Source organism: Hemitrygon akajei, chromosome 24 (assembly GCF_048418815.1).
Source record: "Hemitrygon akajei chromosome 24, sHemAka1.3, whole genome shotgun sequence".
Taxonomy (NCBI): domain Eukaryota; kingdom Metazoa; phylum Chordata; class Chondrichthyes; order Myliobatiformes; family Dasyatidae; genus Hemitrygon; species Hemitrygon akajei.
Window position 1 is genome coordinate 18933253 of NC_133147.1, and position 22208 is coordinate 18955460.

At 44.9% G+C, this 22208-nt stretch overlaps 1 protein-coding gene across 2 annotated transcripts in view; it reads right to left on the reverse strand.

Moving 5' to 3' along the window:
- Positions 1-21711, reverse strand: part of LOC140715928 (glutathione hydrolase 1 proenzyme-like) — a 79771-nt gene extending 58060 nt beyond the window's left edge. Inside the window, exons 1-4 of one of the 2 annotated variants that reach the window (XM_073028481.1) lie at positions 21363-21711; positions 15801-15956; positions 13389-13519; positions 6549-6617 (exon numbers count right to left, since the gene is read on the reverse strand). In XM_073028481.1, the coding sequence (XP_072884582.1) occupies positions 6549-6617; positions 13389-13519; positions 15801-15956; positions 21363-21481 (475 nt within the window). In that variant the 5' untranslated portion in view covers positions 21482-21711. Of the gene's footprint in view, positions 1-6548; positions 6618-13388; positions 13520-15800; positions 15957-21362 lie in introns of those variants that run through there. The other variant, XM_073028482.1, reaches the window with a different exon arrangement.
- Between the last annotated feature and the right edge of the window lie 497 nt (positions 21712-22208).

Below are 22208 nucleotides of genomic sequence, written 5' to 3' on the forward strand. Positions count from 1 at the left end.
CACACAGCGTAAAGAGTGGACAGCTGGCACCTTTTACCCCGCGGTACGAATGGCTAATGTGACAGAGCATAACTTTAAGGTGATTGGAGGAAAGTTGTAGTGAATGTGAGAGAGCATAACTTTAAGGTAATTGGAGGAAAGTTATAGTGGGGAAATTCAGAGATAGTTTTTTTTTACAGAGAGAACTGCCCGGGATGGTGATGGAGGCAGATACATTAGGGGCATAGAAGAGACTCTTAGATAGGCAAATGAAGGAAAGTAAAATGGAGGGCCACGTGGGAGGGAAACAATAGATTTATCCTGCAGTAGGTTAAAATGTCAGCACGACATCATGGACTGAAGAGCCTATTCTGGGCGGTTCTGTTCTAAGCTCTATGTTCTAAATTTGTCCATTTGTCACAAGGATCGCCATCAAAGGGCGACACAGTAGCGTAGTGGTTAGCAGAATGCTTTACAGTACCGGCGACCCAAGTTCAATTCCTGGCGCTGCCCGTAAGGAGTTTGAACGTTCTCCCCGTGACCGCGTGGGCTTCTACCCACAATCCAAAGACGTAGCGGTTGCTGGGTTAATTGGTGATTGTAATCTTGTCCTGCGATTCGGCTGGGATTAAAACAGAGGACTGCTGGGTGGCGTGGCTCCAAGAGCTGGAAGGCTTTGTCCGCGCTATATGTCAGTGAATAAATAAGCGTTCCCCTTTTCTGATTTAAAAGCCATGGTTGTCAAACCTTCAGGTTGTTCATTTGACATTTCTCATTCCACCATTTTAATCCATAAAGCAATAATACTCATCTTGGAGTAGGTCGAATTGTTGACACCACATTGTGGGCCGAAGGGCCTGTACTGTTCTATGTTCTAAGTCAGCAGAATCTTCTCTATCTTTTAAGAGTAGTTTTTCCCTCCCGAGGGTGGTGAGCCTCTGTAGTGAACTACATATACCTGTCTGGACACGCCCCCCCTGCTGACTGCTCCTGTGGCTCCTCCCACTGACCGTGGCTCCTCCCACAGACCCCGGTATAAAGGTGATTGGAGGCACAGCCCCGGCCTCAGTCTCCAGGATGTAGTGTGGTGGTCACTTGCTGCTTGTTCTTTCTTCCAGCCAATAAAAGCCTATATCTCGCCTCACGTCTCCGAGAGTTATTGATGGTGCATCAGCCTCCCAGCAACCGTTCCCACTTTCTCACCTTAGTCCCCAAGCCCTGCTGTCCTCTGAAAGGCATCAATTTGATCCTGTCCAGCAGTGAGATACCTGCACTGCCAGCGGCATTGGCTCTGAGCTGCTGGGGTATTGTCGGCTTGAAATGAAACCCAGGCCAGACACAAAGTATAGCAAATGCCCCGCTTGGCATCAAGCTTGTTGGCTGAAGAGACACTTTTGGTTCTGTCAGATGCAAGGCTTGCTGGTTCAAACAGGGTACATCCATAAAGAACTGACAAACATTTGATTAGCTGAGTATTTGGTGCCTGATATTCTATGAGCAGTTCACTTGCTTTTTGCCGTTCGTGCAAAAATGTTCTTTTATTTTCTCCAACATCTTATGGTCTTATCTTCTTGGTCAGGGCATGAAGAGATATGGGGAGATTGGGACCGAGAGGGAAAATGAATCGGCCATGATGAAATAGTGGAGCAGACTCGGTGGGCTAAATGGTCTAATTCTCCTCCTGAATGTTATGGTCTCATGGTCTTTACACACATTGGGTGTGGTTTCTTTTTGCATGTAGGATGTTTTCTTAGAATGGCGTTTCTTTGTTCCGCGGCTGCCTGTAAGGAGACGAATCTCAGAGTTATATCTGTATACATACTTTGATAATAAATGTACTTTGAATTACAGGCGCTGGACATCTGAAAGAAATTGCTGAAAGTATTCAGCCAGTCGGACAGCTTCTGTAGAGAGAGAATCAGACCTTTCCCTAAAGCTGGGAAAAATGAGAGGTAAAATGAATTTTAATTCTCGGAGAAAGATGGCAGGGGGAGGGAAAAAAAGGATGGTCTGCTGAAGAGTGAAGTGCACGGACACTGAATGCCAGGGGAAATATTTGCAAACATTTCCATCTTGGAGTAATTTAAGGTATTATTAGTTTCCTCCTAATTAGCCCCCTCCCCTCATCTTTATTCGCTACCTTCTGAAATCTGACTCCATCAGCACTTTCATCACTAATAAATCTTCCTTTATGAGTTAACCACAACCCTCAGATCACACCCCCACCTCCCAAATCCACTATTTCTCTGCAACTCAAAACTTGTTGTTTTCCAGCAAACTTTTCTCAGTCTTGATGAAAGGGAGTCATGCTGACACATTGAATCGGTTTATCCCTCCACGGATACTGTCTGACCTGGCGAGAATTAGCAGGGAGTTTCTATTTCAATGCAGCCATTTTGCTTATTCTTCAATGACCATTTAGGGAAAATTATGAAAGTAGATGAAGCATTTTTCCCTAAACTCAGAAAACATTCATCGCAGACTAACTGATTTCCACACTCCAGGCTGAAGAACCCCCGCAGCATTTTTGTGGAGGCCTTGATAAGTGTGGGTCAACACTGTTTTGAAGAGAGATCCATCCTATCAGATATTTAAAGGGAACTAATCAGTCAGTGAAATCTCTCTAATCAATGAAAAGTTTTCTGCAGACTTTTTTTTCTTTAGAATGCATTTGTTATACATTTCTTTTTACGTTTCCTAACAGGCAGCCACGAACCAAGTACTAGTTAGTTACTCTTAAACACAAAGTACACTGCAGATGCTGGGGTCAAAGCAACACGTACAACACGCTGGAGGAACTCAGCAGGTCGGGCAGCATCCGTGGAAACGAACAGTTAATGTTTTGGGCCGAGACCCTTCGTCCTGACGGGTCTTGGCCCGAAACATTGATCGTTCGTTTCCACGGATGCTGCCTGACCTGCTGAGTTCCTCCAGCGTGTTGTGTGTTTTACTAATTAGTTAGTGCCTGCTATGCCACTGGTGTTCAGGGCAGGAATGAAGTCTTCTTTGCAGTTTCGGTAACAATTGTCTCTTGACTGGTCAGGCTTGTTAGCCCTCAGCTGAACCCCTGAACCTGGAGGACCGGTGGACTACTCTTAGCCTGACCTCTACCCTTTGACCTGGTTGTCATGGGTGACCTACCAAGAGCCAAAATGTAAAGCCCTGACTCCAGCCAACATAGCTCTCTGGGTCATTGAGGCATCGAACCCTACAACAAGGTTGTGGACCTCTTGGAGGTTTCTGAATCTAAATGTCTGTTTGAATCACGAATGTTTGATCTGATTTCCATTATTCTTCTTTCAAAGAGATGACTCAGGAACAACTTTCTTCTACAATTCCAAGAAATTTAGAACCAAAGTTTAGGCAGGATTGTGTTAGTCTTAGAGCACAATAGTCAGACTCGTAATGATGGATGATGGCCACTGAGGTATTAAGTAACCACATTTTATGTTACTTTCATGTATTAAATATTTATGAAGATTAAGCATCCCTGTTTTCTATTTGAGAAAAAATGGTATGCAAACTGTTTTTACATAGTTCAGTTCAATTACTTATTTAATGTTCATTTAATGCTTCCACTAATGTTTGGTCTTCATCATCATAATCTGCAGTGTCGTATGACGTGGACGATCATAGTTTATCCATGACCATGATTGTTCCTGGAAAACTTTTCTACAGAAGTGGTTTGCCAATGCCTTCTTCTGGGCAATGCCTTTACAAGATGGGTGACCCCAGCCATTATCAATCCTCTTCAGAGATTGTCTGCCTGGTATCAGCAGTCGCATAACCAGGACTTGTGATCTGCACCGGCTGCTCATAAGACCATCCACACCTGCTCCCATGGCTTAATGTGACCCTGATCGGGGGGCTAAGCAGGTGCTACACCTTGCCCTAGGGTGACCTGCAGGCTAACTGAGGGAAGGAGCACCTTACACCTCCTTTGGTAGAGACACATCTCCACCCTGCTGCCCAATGTTTGGTACATTGATGAATACTGTACTACACTCTCCCAGTTACTGATCTCCTGTAGACTATATGGCTACATGTGACCCTTTGAATTAATTTACAGGCTGTGAGCGTCTTTGCTAAGGTCATTATTCAGTGCCCATCCATAATCATTAGTTAAGAGGTTCTGCCGCGCCATTTTCTTTGACTGTTGCATTCAGTAGAGTGATGGAAATCCCATTTGTTTTTTGGGTGGATTTCCTGGATTTAGCCCAGGGAAAAGAATGGCAATTTATTTTCAGGACAGGATAGTGTACACAGTAGAGGTACCTCTCCTTCACTCCGTTAGCCTGCAGGTCACCCTTGGGCAAGGCGTGGCACCTGCTTAGCCCCCTGATCAGGGTCATGTGAAACCATGGGAGCAGGTGGTGGGTGGTCGTATGAGCAGCCGGTGCACATCACAAGTCCTGTTTATGCGACCACTGACACCAGGCAGACAATCTCTGAAGAGTATCGATAATGGCTGGGGGTCACCCGGCTTGTAAAGACACTGCTCAGAAGAAGGCAATGGCAAACCACTTCTGTAGAAAAATTTGCCAAGAAGAATTATGGTTATGGAAAGACCATGATCGCCCACGTCGTATGACATGGCACATAATAATGATGTCATATGACACGGCACATAATGAAGTAACAAGTGTGCAACTTAGAAAGGGAGTTCAAGGTGATGTCAGTCCCATGGTCTTGCTGCCCTCATCCTCTACTGTAGAGAGGTCACAGGTTTAGGAGACATTTCTCAATTATTCTAATTATATGAAACATACCCTCTATAGTCCACTTAACAATGAGTAATTAAAGCATCTTATACTTTGTAGATGTAGAAATTCATTACAAGGTCAATCAGTGGTTCCTAAGGAAACATCTTGTGGGGAAAATCCAAAAGTTTAACAAGCTACTGTGTTTCTCACTAATACAGGCTCAAAAGTTGATATATGGCGCAACGTACGTTTATCATCAATATAGTTAGTTATTTACGTGTTTTTGTAGATGAGAGTGATATACCACAGCAATTGTTATTAGACTTGAGATCAATGTATCTCAGCCAATGATCTACCTGGTGACAGAGCAGGCTTGAGGGGCTAATGATACTTGTTCCAATGAATGATCTTTGCTGGCAATGAACAATAGATGTCAAGGATGCTCAGACGCCAAACCGACAAGGTTGTCAGAAATAAAATGGTATTCAATAAAAACTGCACTGGCAATGTCCTTCAACTGGTAGTAAACTGTTAAATGCGTAAAACACTATGACGCACTGCTAATGGCAATCTCTAGTTTAAAGATGCACTACATAAGTGGCTGAAGGAATGAGGTCTCTCCTTGTTCATCGCGTTCATCCATGAACAATCTCTGTCAAACAACAGCAGACAAGCTGCTGGAAGAACACGGCAGGGCAAACAGCATCTGCCAAAGGGAAGGAGATGTTGAGATATTGGGTTGAAACTTTGCACGGGACTGTAAAGCGGTTTCATTTCAAACCTGGGAACAACGGTACTGCAAGAACATTCTTATTCCAGCTTCTTTCTCCTCCTTCTCCAGTCCTGATGAAAGGTCTTGGCCCAAAACGTAGACTCTTTGTTCCCTTCCATAGTTGCTGCCCGACCTGCTGAGTTCCTCCAGTGTTTTATGAGCGTCTCTCTGGATTTCCAGCATCTCTTGAGAATTTATCATTTTCTCCTCCATTCAGAAGTCTCTTGAAGAGATGCCTACCCCAAAGAAGAAGAAATCTCCTCTTCAGTGGGAGTTCAGCGAGACCCTTCCTCTCTGCTCCCCCTCAGTGACCTCTGCTGCTCTCCCATTCTTCACGTATCGCCTTCCAGCTGGAACTCCTTCCCCTCCTGCCCCCACCTTCTTATTCTGGCTTCTTCCTCCTTCCTTTCCACTTCCGATAAAGGGTTTCAGTTCTTTCCATAGATGCTGTCTGACTGGCTGAGTTCCTCCAGGTTAATGAATGCATTTTAACTTGCGTTTGACATAACAATGGGAGCAGAAGCCAACTCCTTATAAATACAATTGGGAATAGTATTAACTACAATCCCAAAGCATACTCACTCCATCTACTTCCTTAGAGATATGGTGTGGAACAGGCCCTTACGAGCCAGCGACCCACCTACTTAATCCTAGCCTAACCATAGGACAATTTATAATGACCAATTCACCTACTAACTGGTACATCTTTGGGTGATTTGAGAAAACTGGAGCACCCCAAGGAAACCCCCCACGTAGTCACATGGGGAGAACGTACTATCTCCTTCCTGACGGCGCCAGACATGAACTTCGAACTCGGACGCCTGGGGAGACGGAGGGAGGAGAACTCTGAACTGGAGCACCCGGGGTGACGGAGGGAGGAGAACTCCGATCTCGGGCACCCGGGGAGACGGAGGGAGGAGAACTCTGAACTGGAGCGCCCAGGGAGACGGAGGGTGGAGAACTCCGAACTCGGGCACCCGGGGTGACGGAGGGAGGAGAACTCCGATCTCGGGCGCCCTGAGCTGTGATTATTTTGTGTATCACTGAACCGATTATGGTTTAACTGTGTTTCAGTTTTGAATCTTCAGTTTTACCTGTTTCCTGGCTGCTGCGAATTCCTTGCTCTGGAGCCACTTCTCTTGAATTGATAATTTCAACAGTTCCTGAAGAGATAAAAAAGATGATATTAACAGAAGTTGAATTAAATCACGAGAGGAGATTTGCCACTTTTACACATTTCAATAATATTAATGCATTTACATTCCTCTTGCATTATTTTGAGTACTCAATCACAGAGACAATCAACAAAGCTTGTTGTTGTTTACAATGCTGCTTTCGGCAATGACTCGTCGTTAATAGGCAGACCACGGAATATGCAGACCGAGATGGAATTTCCTTTCTTTCTGATTGGAGAGATTAATGCCCAGTCAGGAAGAAAGGGACTTCAATCTAATTCCACGTAAAATTACACTGTCAGCTTGATGTCAATGCGTTTTCTGTTCATGCCCATCTCCAGAAGCCGAGCTCTGAGATTGAGCTGACTCCAGCGGGGCCCTGAGGGACTTCTGCAGCATCTGAGCTGTCAGTCATGTGAGATGACTAGGTAGTCGTGGTTAGAGTCATAGAAGACTACAGTGCAGAAACAGACCCTTTGGCCCATCTAGTTCAAGCTGAACCATTTAAATTACCTAGTACCATCAACTTGCATATGGACCTTAGCCCTCCATATCCCAACCATCCATGAACCTATCCAAACTTCTCTTAAATGTTAAAATCGAGCTTGCAAGCACCACTTGTATACTCTCACCACCCTCTGGGTGAAGTTTCACCTCATGTTCCCCTTAAACTTTTCCTGCTTAACCCATGACCTCTAATTATAGTCCCACCCAATCTCAGTGGAATAAGCCTGCTTGCATTTACTCTATCTATACCACTCACAATTTTGAATAACTTTATTAAATCTCTCCTCAATTTTCTACGTTCCAAGGAATAATCTCCTAATCAATTCAGGGCCTCCAATCATGGCAATATCCTTGTAAAATTTCTCTGTACTCTTTCAACTTTATTCACACCTTTCCTATGGGTAGGTGACCAAAATTCACACAACACTCCAGATTAGGCCTCACCAACATCTTATACAATTTCAACATAACATCCCACCTCCTGTACTCAATTCTTTGATTCATGCCAACGTGCTATCCTTAATGATCTCAAACAGAAACCCATTCACCACTTGTTCCTCTAATACCCTACACCAGGAATGTTTTTGCGTGTTGTGCAATCGAACGTTATGAAATATCCAAACAGCCCATTTCTGAATTCCTTTCTCTGGGCATCATTAGCACAAATTTATTCTCCGTAAAGGTCTCAGTTCACAAGATTACATGACAAAGGAGCAGAAGTAGGCCATTCAGTCCATTGAGTCTGCTCCGCCACTCCACCATGAGCTAAACTATTCTCCCATCTAGTTCCAATTTCTGGCTTTTCCCCCATATCCCTTGATACCCTGACTAATTAGATACCTATCAATCTTCTCCTTAAGCACCCTCAATGATTGGGCCTCCACAGCTGTACGTGGCAACGAATTCCATAAATCCACAACCCTCTGGCTAAAAAATTTCTCCTCATCTCTGTTTTAAATGGGTACCCTCTAATTCTAAGACTATGGCCTCTTGTCCTGGACTCACCCACCAAGGGAAACAGCCTTTCCACATCTACTCTGTCCAACCCTTTCAACATTCAAAAAGTTTCTATGAGATCCCCTCTCATTCTTATATACTCTAATGACTACAGTCCAAGAGCTGACAAACACTCCTCATATGTTAGCCCCTGCATTCCAGGAATTATCCTCGTAAATCTTCTCTGAACTCTCTCCAACATCAGTACATCCCTTCTAAGATAGGGGGCCCAAAACTGCACACAGTATTCCAAATGGGGTCTCACCAGTGCCCCGTAGAGCCTCATCAACACCTCCTTACTCTTATACACTATTCCTCTTGAAATGAATGCCAACATAGCATTCGCTTTCCTCACCGCTAATCCAACCTGGTGGTTAACCTTTAGGGTATCCTGCACAAGGACCCCCAAGTCCCTTTGCACTTAAGATTTTTGAATTTTCTCCCCATCTAAATAATAATCTGCCTGATTATTTCTTCTTCCAAATTGTACAACCGTACATTTCTCAACATTGTATCTCATCTGCCATTTCTTTGCCCACTCTCCTAAACTGACCAAGTCTCTCTGCAACCTTTCCATTTCTTCAACACTTCCTGCTCTTCCACCTATCTTGGTGTCATCTGCAAACTTAGCCACAAAACCATTAAATCCATAATCTAAATTATCGATATACAGTGTAAAAAGAAGCGGCCCCAACATCAACCCCTGCGGAACACCACTAGTAACCGGCAATCAACCAGAATAGGATCCCTTTATTCCCACCTTTTGCTTTCTGCCTATCTTTCCCGTAATTCCATGGGCTCTCATCTTATTAAGCAGCCTCTTATGTGGCACCTAATCGAAGGCCTTTTGAAAATACAAATACACAACATCCACAGCCTCTCCCTTGTCAATCTTATTTGAGATAACCTCAAAAAATCCTCAAAAAAATACCTCAAAAAATACGTCAAAAAAAAGTTCTCGCACAATGAGGCAAGTCTCAATGGGAGTGCTGAGGTTAAAGGTCACACACGTCAAAATGCACAGTGAAACGTATCGTTTGCATCAATGACTAACACAGCCCAGGGATGCGCTGGGTGCAGCTGGCAAGAGTCACCGTGCTTTCAGTGCCAAGTCAGCATGCTACAATTTACTAAGCCCAACCTGTACATCTTTGGAATGTGGGAGGAAACCAGAGCACCCAGTGGAAACCCACATGGTCACAGGGAGAATGCACCAATTGGTGGAAATTGAACCCCGGCCCTGCTACTGTGAGGTGTTACGCTAGCTGCGATGTTACAATGCTGCCCTTTTCAACTTCACTTAACGAAGTGCCCCAGCCTGACCTGTGGCACTTCCAAGCAACTGAACACGTCCATTTTCCTTCTAGTAGGACCTCTGTGTGATTGCAGACCTTGGTTGCAAGGAACACCCCTTCCAACTCCTGGCCCAACATGGATGTCCTGAGGTTCCCCTGACCCAACACTTCCCTGATGCTCCACGAAATCGTCTTCTTTTCCTCCATAATTTCCAAGCTTGCAGAGGAAAGATTTTTAGACCAGGACCTCCCATATTATGGGTGACCACTGCCAAGGAGCTTCATACAAAACTGTCGCGTGCCCCATCTCTACATCACCACTGAACATTGTGCCACACTGGAGAGGGGACTTCACTGAAAGTTTCCTACATTATAACAGTGATTATATTTCAACTGCACAGGACCCAGATGGAAGAGAGAGGGTCTTTTGTTTCCTCTTACTGAAATGAGTCAGACACAAAATCGGGCAGCAAAGATTTAAGATAATTGGGATAGGACAGAAACATTTTCCAGATGATCTTTGGAAATCACTGCTTGTATGGTGGTAGACAGAAGGACACTCATTACATTCGAAGAGCATTGGGATATGCATTCACTGAGAGGAGATCTGCAGGGGCCAAGGACTTTGTGCTGAATGGTGGAACTAGGTTGGGTCAGTTTTTTTGTTTGACTGGTAAGGACAGAATCTCACAAGTTTTCTGACAAATCAGTCTTCCATACATAGTAACAGCTGCTATATTTCATAAAAATCGGAACCAGAATTGACCGCATGATCTCACCACACTTTCAGGGCATTCCAAGCCACTTCATACACTATAAAGTATATAATGTATACTCTAAATCAGCTGGGGTTATTTCTGGTGTCCAGTGCTCCCGACGCGGCCTCCTCTACATTGGTGAGACCCCTCGTAAATTGGGGGACCGTTTCGTCGAGCACCTCCGCTCCAACTGCCAAAATCAGAACTTCCTTATGGCCAAACATTTTAATTCCTGCTCTGACATGTCGGTCCATGGCCTCCTTTTGTGCCAAGATGAGGCCAACCTCAGAGTGGAAGAGCAACACCTTATAATCCATCTAGGTAGCCTCCACCGTGATGGCATAAATATCAGTTTCTCCTTCCAGTAAAATAAATTCCCTTCCCCTCCCCTCTTCCTTTATTCTCTACTCTGGCTTCCTACCTCTTCTCACCTGCCTATCACCCCACCCCCCTCCAATGCTGCCCCTCCTCCTTCCCCTATGGCTCACTCTCCTCTCCTAGCAGATTCCTTCCTCTCCATCCCTTGACCTTTTGTACCCATCAATCACCTTCTAACTATCCTCATTCCCCCACCCCTGAATTTTATTTTATTCTGGCACCTCCCCCCTTCCATTCCAGTCCTGAAGAAGGGTCGTGGCCCGAAACATAGGTAGCCTTTTTATTGACTTCCATAGATGCTGCCCGACTTGCTGAGTTATAGCCTTTTGTGTGTGGTAATAGACAATAGACAGTAGGTGCAGGAGTAGGCCATTCGGCCCTTCTAGCCAGCACCACCATTCACTGTGATCATGGCTGATCATACACAATCAGTACCCCGTTCCTGCCCTCTCCCCATATCTCTTGACCCCGCTATCTATGAGCTCTATCTAACTCTCTCTTGAATGCATCCAGAGACTTGGCCTCCACTGCCTTCTGGGGCAGAGCATTCCACATATCCGCCACTCTCTGGGTGAAAAAGTTTTTCCGCATCTCTGTTCTAAACGGCCTACCCCTTATTCTTAAACTGTGGCCTTTAGTTCTGGACTCACCCATCAGCGGGAACATGCTTCCTGCCTCCAGCGTGTCCAATCCCTTAATAATCTTATATGTTTCAATCAGATCCCCTCTCATCCTTTTAAATTCCAGTGTATACAAGCCCAGTCGCTCCAATCTTTCAACATATGACAGTCTTGCCATCCCGGGAATTATAAAGTTGATCTGAATTATAAAGTGGTACTATAAAGTTTATCTGAAACGCAGCCCCTCTACGATGCAAGAAATGCAGCAACCAATCTATACACAGTAAGCTCACACAGACAATAACGTGATGATGCTGAGATTACATCCTTTACTACTAATGAGTGAGAGGCAAGTCTTGGCCAGACATGAGGTACAATTCCTGACCTTTTCTACAAAAGAGTGCCATTCAAGATTTTTTGATGTCCGCCCAAGAGAGCAGACAGGATTTGGTTTCCCTTTTCATCCAAGAGGCAGCACATCGACCAACTCAGCATCCGTTCAGTCCTGCACTGGAACATCATCATGAAGCAGGACTTGAACCCAGAAGCCTCTGGCTGGGTATGACTGCAATGGCAAGTTAATACCCAACCCACGCCCAATAGATTTTGGGGGCAGCGTGGTTGGTGTCATGCCATTACAGCAGGTTTAATACTCCCGCCATCGGGAATGAGTGACTGCGTGCTCCGATTTCCTTCCACATCCCAAACGGATAGGGGTCAGTGGGTAAATCAGTCACATGGGGATACTTAGACAGATCCCAGTGAGCTCCAGTCTGGGCAGCTGCCATCTGAGCCAGTGCTAATCGATAACAGTGTGCGTTATTGCGAAACGAGGCAAGTCCATGCTTGTGTGAGGAGTGGTCTGTGACTTTTCCATTCCATTTTGTGATTCCCTGTCATATTAAAGGCACTGAGGAACATTGGGGTTCTTTTTAGTGATAGCTCTTTAGCAAGGAGTGTGAAACAAGAATGTTAGCTCCACGTTGGACTGAAAGTGTCCTCAGAATATTCTAGACCTGGGTGTGCTAGTCAGTGCATTTACTGATTATCTGCTACTGGAGTCTATTGACTTGCTTTTTTTCGTCATACCAACAGATATTTGTTGGGCGCAATCTGTTAAAGAGAATGGGTCCTGCCCAATTCTGAAGGGAAGACTCTTCTCTTCAGGAAAATTAGCTTGAGCTGTTCAAAGCTCCAGGGGTGCAAGTTCATAGCTCCTTGAAGGTGGCTACACAGGTCGATAGGGTGGTTAAGAAGGCTCATGGAATGCTTGCTTTTGAGTTCAAAAGTCAAGAGGTTATGTTGTAAGTTTACAAAGGTCTGGTTAAGCCACATACAGTTCTGTTCTCCCCACTATAGGAAGGATGTTAAGGCTTTGGGGAGGGTGCAGAAGAGCTTCACTGCCAGAGCACGTGCCATCAGGAGAGGCTCGATGAACTTGGAGCTCCAGAGGCTGAAGGGAGATCTGATAGAGGTTTACAAAATCGTGAGAGGTGCAGATAGAGCAGACCTCTGTTTCCTAGGGTTGAAATGTCTAACGCCGGAGGGCATTGAAGTTGAGAGGGGGTAGGTTCAAAGGGGATGTGAGGGGTAAGTTTTTTCACTCAGAGGGTGGTGGATGCCTGGAATGGTGGTAGAGGCAAATACATTAGAGGCTTTTAAGAGATGTTTGGATGGGCACATGGATGTAAGGAAGATGGAGGGATATTTGGCACGGTGGAGGTAGGAAGGATAGTGTTTGGGTGCTTTTTAGCTGGGTCGGCACAACATTGTGGGCCGAATGGCCTGCTCCTGTATGTTCCCATGAACCTCGCTACATGAACTGTACAATTCACAGCGCACGCAATATCAGAAGCGAACTCTGCTGAGTTTGGGAAGAAGGAATGGAGCAATACGAGTGAAATATGCTCCAAGTAACACTCAAACATGGAAAAATCTGCAGATGCCGGAAATCCGGGCAACACTCGCAAAACGCTGGAGGATCTCAGCAGGTCAGGCAGCATCCATGGGAAAAAAAAGTGCAATCGATGCTTTGGGCCGAGTTCCTCCAGCATCTTGTGTGCGTTAAAACTAAAGCCGTCTTTATTTCCCCCACGTATTCCTCCATTTTACATTTTACTCCTTTTATATATCATCAGTTCAGTTAAAAAAAATAGCATGAGAAAATCAAAACAAGAGGGAAACAGTCAATGACGAGAAGTGAACCAGTAGATGCATTGTAGACAGTGAGGATTAGCCCTCCGCCGATGCCCATACTGTGGACGTTCACCAGCCCAATGCAGAGCAGAGCTGCGATGGTCGCATCAACCACTGATCCGTTCCACGTCAGGACGTCTCTGCAATCACACAGAAATGCAAAGGTCAAGGAGCAACCTTACAGCGCAGTAAGAGGCATTTGTCTCAATGTGGCTTACTCATTACCTTAAAAGAGCAATCCAATTAATCTGCCCTCTTTCTGCCTTTTCCTACAAAGCTGTGTAAAGCCCTCTTTGCTCCTGACACAAGTGCAGATTTCAAAAGACACACGTTTTCCTCGCTCCTTAGTCCACTGGCAGGGAACATGAATAGCAGCCTTAATGTCAGAAGAGCAATTATAACACCTCCCTGCAGACGTTTACAATGGCCATCCCTTTGCCCATTTAAACCTCATTAATTTATGCAGATTATAGTCCCGGGGCTAAAACGGGAGATGGTCTTTGCATCGACCGGACAGGTATGGTTACGATTTTATTCATTTTTATGCCCTCTGAACTAGGAACTATGGAAAGTGGTAGGATTTAGTTAAATTTAAAATTGAGTATCATTGCAGACTGGTTCTAATCTTGTATAGTCCAAATCAGATTTTAAAACTTGACCCTGAATGAAATCTAAAGAACCTTGTGCCAGTTCCACGTGAGGGTAAGAAACTCGAACACTACTCAGTGAACAGGGGACTTTCCCGCCACTGCCTGTAAGGAGTTTGTACGTTCTCCCCATGACCACCCAGAGTTCCAAAATGTGCCTGGTTGGTATGTTAATTGGTCATTGTAAATTGTCCTGTGATTAGGCTAGGGTTAAATCGGGGGGGGGGGTTGCTGGGTGGCGTGGTTCAAAGGGTCGGAAGGGCCCATTCTGCATTGCATCTCAGTAAATAAATTCATTAAACTCACCTATGGCACCTGGATGACAGACCTGAGGGGAGCACCAACACAGAGACTGTGTACAAGAAGGGCCAGAGTTGCCTCTACTTCCTGAGGAGACTGAGGTCCTTTGGAGTCTGCAGGCCTCTCCTTCACGCGTTCTACCACTCTGTTGTCGCCAGTACAATCTTCTACGCTGTGGTGTGCTGGGGCAATGGCATCAACACGGGTGATGCCAACAGTAAACCGATTAGAAAGACCGGCTCTGTTATAGGAGTCAAACTGGACACACTGGAGGCTGATGGTAGAACAAAGGACCCTACGGAAAATCCTGGCAATTCTGGGCAATGTTTCTCACCCTCTGCATGCCACCTTGGCTGAACAGAGGAGCACTTTTCGGAATAGACTAAGACCACTGCACTGTTCCAAAGAGCGCTATATGAGGTCATTCTTACCCTCGGCCATTAGGCTCTGTAATGAGTCAACCTACAGCCGGGGAAGTGATGACCCCCTCCTGTTAAACTGTTTGTGGTAACTCAAGTTTTATTCTTCCTACTTCTCTTCTAATATTTATATCTGTACACTTGTATTGCTACTGTGACACTGTAATTTCCTTTGGGATCACTGAAGTACGTCTATCAATCAAGGCAGATGACCAATTATCTCACTTTGGATAGATTTTTGCATAGTAGGGGAATTAAGGGTTATGGGGAAAAGGCAGGTAGGTGGAGATGAGTCCATGGCCAGATCAGCAATGATTTTATTGAATGGTGGAGCAGGCTCGACGGGCCAGATGGCCGACTCCTGCTCCTGTTCCTTATGTTCTTATGTAAGGACTCTTTACCCTGTTATTTCATGCTTCCACAGAAAGGAATCACAGGGTTATACGTGGTGACGTGCATGTACTCTGATAATAAATTTTAATTTGAACTTTGAACATTTTAGACATTCAAGTCAGGTTTCTTCAGAGGAAAGTTCAGAAACACTTCTTTCTGGATACAAGACCTGACTTGAGCTCACTTTGCAAATGGTGGATGATACGGATTAATTTTTAAACCCGAGAAATACTTGCGATCCAAGTGATGTGGCTCAACGCCGGTTAATTTACAAATCGGCCATGATTTCACTCAACGGTGAAACAGAGCAGAAGAAATAAAATGGCGTGGTTGTGTTCCGCGGTTCTGGGACGGTTTCTCTAGCAGGATGTAGCGCTTGGCAATTCAGAGCGTAAACAAGTGGTACAGGCATGGATGTGCGATTTCAATGTGAGGTCACATCACTGTGTTTTACAACTTTGGCTTAAGCAATACACTTCTCATGCCAATTCCCCTGAAACTGAAGATAACTTAAGCACATCCACATCCAAGACTTTTCAACTAACCAAGGTGACACTTCATCATGTTTTTCACTAAAAGATTACTGAGACACACATAGAGCTTTGACACTCATTGACTTTGATGCCTCTCCAATATTCCAATGAAGAACCACTGCGGCTTACCTGCCAATTTTAGAACACGGTGCTGCATCGGACGCCACTGCAGTGTGTTTATGGATCTCACAGGCCTTACATCCACGGGTCAGATGCATAATTGCTCCAACACTAATACCAACAGTGATAAGCAGAAGGATCCCAGTGGCGTAGCCCATCTTCTTTCTGGAAGAAGAACGCAGGTGTCATGGATTAGCCTCCGACAAACTTGAATAATATTCAGGCCCGTCAGATCAAGTTGTTGCAATGATGACAAACAGGTAGTGAGGTACTTTGTCAAATGTTTTTTCTTCACCTTTGTGGCTGTAGTCTAAACTAAGATCCAAATTTGTCGAGGAGATTAATAACTGGAATGAAGAGAGCAATAGAACACAACTTTGCTTTATGGATTAAATTGGTGCAAAGAGAAATGCCAAATGAACAGCCTAAAGACTTGACCCACAGGGTTCTTTTAAATCAGAAATGGGGCCTATTTTGATGATTATCGTTTTCAGCAAACTTACAAATTTAGAACACAGTACACTGTGGATTCTTTGACCTGTGATGTTTTAACTGTTTGAGATCAACTCAACCCTTCCTTCACACATGGCTCTGCATTTTTCTTTCATCCATGTGTCTATCTAAGTGCCTCTTAAATGTCCCTAATGTAGCTACAAGGTGGCAGGGTGGAGATACGTCTCTACCAAAGGAGGTGCAAGGGATTCCTTCCCTCTGCTAGCCCGCAGGTCACCCTTGGGCAAGGTGTAGCACCTGCTTAGCCCCCTGATCGAGGTCATGTGAAGCCATGGGAGCAGGTGGTGGATGGTCGTACGAGCAGCTGGTGCAGATCACAAGTCCTGGTTATGCCACCACTGACGCCAGGCAGACAATCTTTGAAGTGTGTCGACAATGGCTGAGGTCACCCGTCTCGCAGACACTGCCCAGAAGGCAGCAATAGCAAGCCACTTCTGTAGAAAAACTTGCCAAGAACAATCAAGATCATGAGATCATAATCACCCACATCGTACGACATGGCACACAATGATGCCGATGAATGTATCTACTTCCACCACCATAGTAACTTTGAACTTATCAAGGTCTATTTTGTTAGGTATAAATCCCAAGCTTTGTTAATCTTCTTGCTTCTGTAGGTTTCCAATGTTTAATTATGCGGCCACGACAAACATCATGACCTTGGTACATCAGTAGACTAGGACAGGAGTAGGACCGATTTTACTGGCGGTGTAGATCAGTCTACTGCCAGTCTGATTAGGAATGAGAGACAGGATGTGTAAAGAGTGTTGGCCAGCAACCTGCTCTACAGAACATATATATAGCCAGGTGCCTGAGACTTTTGCACAGTACTATATTTGTCAATGTGGAGCGGAGAGCGAGTTTGGTTCAATGGTTCGATGATTCAATTTCATATCACTGGCTTTTCCCACTGAGGCTAGGGGAGAAAAAAAACCAGAGGACATGGGTTAAGGGTGAAGGGGGAAAAGTTTAAAGGGAACATTGTGGGGGGGTCTTCTTCACACAGAGAGCGGTGGGAGTGTGGAATGAGCTGCCGGATGAAGTTGTAAATGCGGGCTCACTTTTAACATTTAAGAAAAACTTGGACAGGTACATGGATGAGAGGGGTTTGGAGGGATATGGGCCAGGTGCAGGTCAGTGGGACTAGGCAGAAAAATGGTTCGGCACGGCCAAGAAGGGCCAAAAGGCCAGTTTCTGTGCTGTAATGTTCTTTGGTTCTATCAGAGAAAGTATACAGTATGCAACCTGAAATTCTTACTCTTCACAGATACCACGAAACAGGAAAAAAAAACCCAAACAATGAATGTGAACGTAAATGTAAATCTGATGGGAGCAAAGGATGTTGGGAATGGCAAGGTAGGAGCACTGCACGACGAGTGTGGAACAGGCAACAGAGGAGGGTCGGGGTGGGGGGTGGGGGGGTGGCATGGGTGCAGAGACACTCCAGCCCTGAGACACCAGGCAAGATCATTTGATTCCAAACAATTGGTTTATTGATCGTTACAGAATGTCCCTCTGGTGCTTCCCTCTCCCTTCCCCTTTTCCCAACCATGATTCCCCTCTCCCTGCCCCCTTCCCACTCTCAGTCGACAATGGAGACCCGTATCAGAATCAGGTTTATCACTGCTCGCAAATGTCAAGAACTTTGTGTTCTTTTTTCAATAAAACAAAATATTACCACAACACTGTGGCAACAGTAAAACTATTAAAACAAATTAAAGGAGATGATTTTTACGTTATATAGTTGTGCGAAAGTCTTAGGCGCATTTATATAGCTGGGTTGCTAAAGACTGCAAGGTGCAGGTGCATGATGTAGAATTCATCTCCCTTGACTTACTTTAATAGATTTACTGTTTCCTTGCATGCATCCTTCTCTAACCTTTTCCTGCCTTTGTTCTGCATCTTTATTGAAATTCTGTAATACACTCTCACACTTCACGTTTGAAGTTTTGTTACGAAAACCTCCCGAGCCTCTTGACCCCTTTGAACACCTTTTACCACTTTGTCTCTCTGAAGTCTGAGATTCAACAGTTTCAGTTCGTCTTAAGTACTTTGGCACAGATACAAAGCCTCTGTGCGTAAGATCATCTATAAAAGCATCAAATTATACAACCTCAGATAGCGCCAAATTTCATTCCCCTCTCCACTCCCTGCTAAGTTAGCTGATCTCTGCCAGTGGCTGAGATATTATAAACTTGATCTTGGACGGGTAAGATCCACACTGGGCTTCTGCTCCCATTCCTACCTCGTGACCTGGGGCTGATGGTATGTGTGTCCAGTCAGCATTTTGACTTGCAGGTAGTAAAATATGCCAGTTGTGTAGCAGTCTGCGAAGGCATTTCCTTCTGGAGCCACCACCTTCAGTAACCTGGGGGAAAGGAGGCAAACGGGGCAGCGCCAGTTTGCAGTGCCACTATTTGGAGAGCCAATCGCTCCCAGCAGAGGTACAAACGCTCCAAACTTGTAACCGTCAGCAAATCGTAGTCCAGCATTTTTTTTTTTTGATAATCTGCCGGTGTTTGGATAAACAATCGTTCTTCTCAGCCTCTTTATCTGTCTCAAATTTATGACGGAGGGCTCCAAAGACTTTCAAGAGTGGCCTTTACCTTCTGAAGCTAAAATTTTAATCTTCCTGCCCCATTTCTTTGAATAATGGGCCAGTTTCTAAAATGGGTAGCGGGGTGGAGATATGTCTTTGCCAGAGGAGATGCATGATGCTCCCCCCCTCCGCTAGCCTGCAGGTCACCCTTGGGCAAGGGGTAGCACCTGCTTAGCCCTTTCCCCCCCGATCAGGGTCCCCCCGAGCAGGTGGTGGACATCACAAGTCCTGGTTGTGCGACCACTGACGCCAGGCAGACAATCTCTGAAGAGTATTGATAATGGCTTGTAAAGACACTGCCCAGAAGAAGGCAACGGGAAGCCACTTTTGTAGAAAAATTTGCCAATAACAATCATGGTCATGGAAAGACCATGATCACCGAGGTCATACGACACGGCGCATAATGATAATGACGATGAAGTTACGACAAACCTATTTTAAAAGTCAGACGGCAAATAGGACGGTTCTGGCAACTTTGTAGACCGTATTTTCCAATCTCAAGGACAGACAATCCATTCAAAAAGTGCTGCTTTGCACATATTCAGCTACAGCAAGAGCTTATTCAACAAGTGGCCGTGGAGACCAGGCCATTGGGTGTATTTAAGGCAGAGGTTGGTAGCTTCTTGATTAGACAGGGTGTGAAAGATTACAGGAAATATGTAGGAGAATGGGGTTGAGAGGGAAATGGATCAGCCATGAAGAAAAGGCTAGGTAGACTCGATGGGCCAAATGGCCTAATTCTGCTCCTATGTCTTACAGTCTAAGTACCTCAGGCCTAATACTTCTCACAATCTTCCGTTGGCTCATTTCATAGTAATCTGTCTACCACTCATCAACTTCATCCCCAACCCTTGGGATAAGTGAATGGCTGCTTGGTCCTTTCTGTGTGCTCTATGACAATTAATTCAGAAGAACCCTTAAAATCCACTTGAACCTGAAAAATCGGCAACAAATTCTGCTAATTGGAAAAGCTCAGGTGAAGTAAAATACTTTTTTGCAAACTTTCTTTTTCCAGGTATTGAAAGCATAGCCTCTCATCTGTTCTCCCTGCTGGATGCCTGTCCTGAACTCCATAGGAGCTTAGAACACAGAACAGTACAGCACAGGAACAGGCTATTTGGCCCAGAATGGTGTTCTGAACCAGGTAAAAAGCAATTCAAAAACACACAAACACTAATCCTTCCTACCTACACCATGTTCATATCCTTCCATCTTCCTTACGTCCATGTGCCTATCCAAACATCTCTTAAAAACCTCTGATGTGTTTGCCCCTACCACCAGACCAGGCATCCACCACTATCTGTGTTCCCCTCACATCCCCCTTGAACCTACCCCCTCTGGTATTAGATATTTCAACCCTGGGAAACAGCTACTCTACGTCCACTCTATCTGCACCTCTCATAATCTTGTAAACATTTATCAGATCTCCCCTCAGCCTCTGCCCGCTCCAGAGAAAACAACCCAAGTTTGTCCAGCCTCTCGTGATAGCATATGCCCTCTAAACCAGGCAGAATCCTGGTAAACCCCTTCTGCACCCTCTCCAAAGCCTCAACCATCCTTCCTATTGTGGGGCGACCAGAACTGTACGCAATACTCCAGATGTGGCCTAACCAGAGCTTTGTAAAGTTACAACGTAACCTCTTGACTTTTGAACTCAAAAGCAAGCATTCCATGAGCCTTCTTAACCACCCTATCGACCTGCGTAGCCACCTTCAAGGAGCTATGAACTTGCACCCCTGGAGCTTTGAACAGCTCAAGCTAATTTTCCTGAAGAGTCTTCCCTTCAGAATTGGGCAGGACCCATTCTCTTTAACAGATTGCGCCCAACAAATATCTGTTGGTATGACGAAAAAAAGCAAGTCAATAGACTCCAGTAGCAGATAATCAGTAAATGCACTAGAATAGGTCTAGAATATTCTGAGGACACTTTCAGTCCAACGTGGAGCTAACATTCTTGTTTCACACTCAGCTTAGACTCCTTGCTAAAAAGAACCCCAACATTCCTCAGTGCCTTTGGTATGGCAGGGAATCACAAAATGGAATGGAAAAGTCACAGACCACTCCTCACACAAGCATGGACTTGCCTCGTTTCACAATAACGTCTTGTTTTTTTGGCACAAATCTTTATTCCTTCACAGTCTGGCAATAATTTACGTACTATATATTCTAATCTGAGTGTCGTCTACATCTACGTGCCTCTGGTGCTGCGGAAGGCAAGTTCTTTTTTTCCATTGCACCTGTATCTCACTGACAATAAACTCGACTTGACTTGACAGCCGTTCAGCGCTTTATGTACCTTCTTTAAGAGTCATCGAAGTTATCCCATCCCGCAGAGCCCTTTCTTTCTGTACCCCTTTTTACACAACCAATTCCTTTGTGAAATATGCTGTTGTTCCTGCTTCCTCCGTCCTCTCAGACAGCGCATCCAGATCATAACAAGAGGAGTAAAGGAGATTTACCTGTTTCCAAAATGCCCGGAGTCGAATGTTGCAGGGCTGTGAACTCTGGGTTGCAGTGGGGTAGTGTTGGAGCTTTTCTCATTAAGAGCCCCGATTTCTGATGGATTTTCATCACCCATTGTTTTGCATTTCCTCAGCAAGTTCTGTGCAGCATAGATTTTCTGACCAGGGCCTTCCCTTCACATGAACAGTTGCTCCTTTCTCTCAATTGACAGCAATCGTTTGTAATTCCTCCCTCAAATCACCATGGCAATCGCCTTGCAACTGTTGCTTTTAAAATAAAAGTTGAGGTTTCAGTGGGATTGAAATGAAAAGATTGCTGGTCCTGATATTGATGTCAACAGCCAACCTTGCTACAACATTGATTATGATTGGATTAGCATTTATCCAATTAAAAGCAAGACTGTGGGCACTGTGAAAATAATGGTGGGGGAGGGTAAGTAGTAATGCCTTCACAGAATCATAATCATGCTTCAGAATATTCAGGAGGGATAGATTCTAGGTCACCCTGGCAGCTACAATATTTTGTACGAGCGCAGCTGTAAAAGTGAAGTGCAATTGCCGGGAAGCTGCGAAAGGACCAGAAAATGTTGAGGTCGCACACCAGTTCCATCAGCAGCTGAGACAAAAGAAGGAGGTTAATGCCTTGAACGTAGGTTAGAGACAAAATGCTGTTTCTCTTCTCAGTTGATGGCTGGCCTGCACTGTATCACAACAGTAGCTGTACTTCAAAAACACTTTATTGCTGGAAAGTGCTATTGGACATCATAAGACCATTATGCTCCTAATTTCCATTCTTACACTTTATTTCGAACACCTTCCATTTTAGCTCGGATGATAACTGGG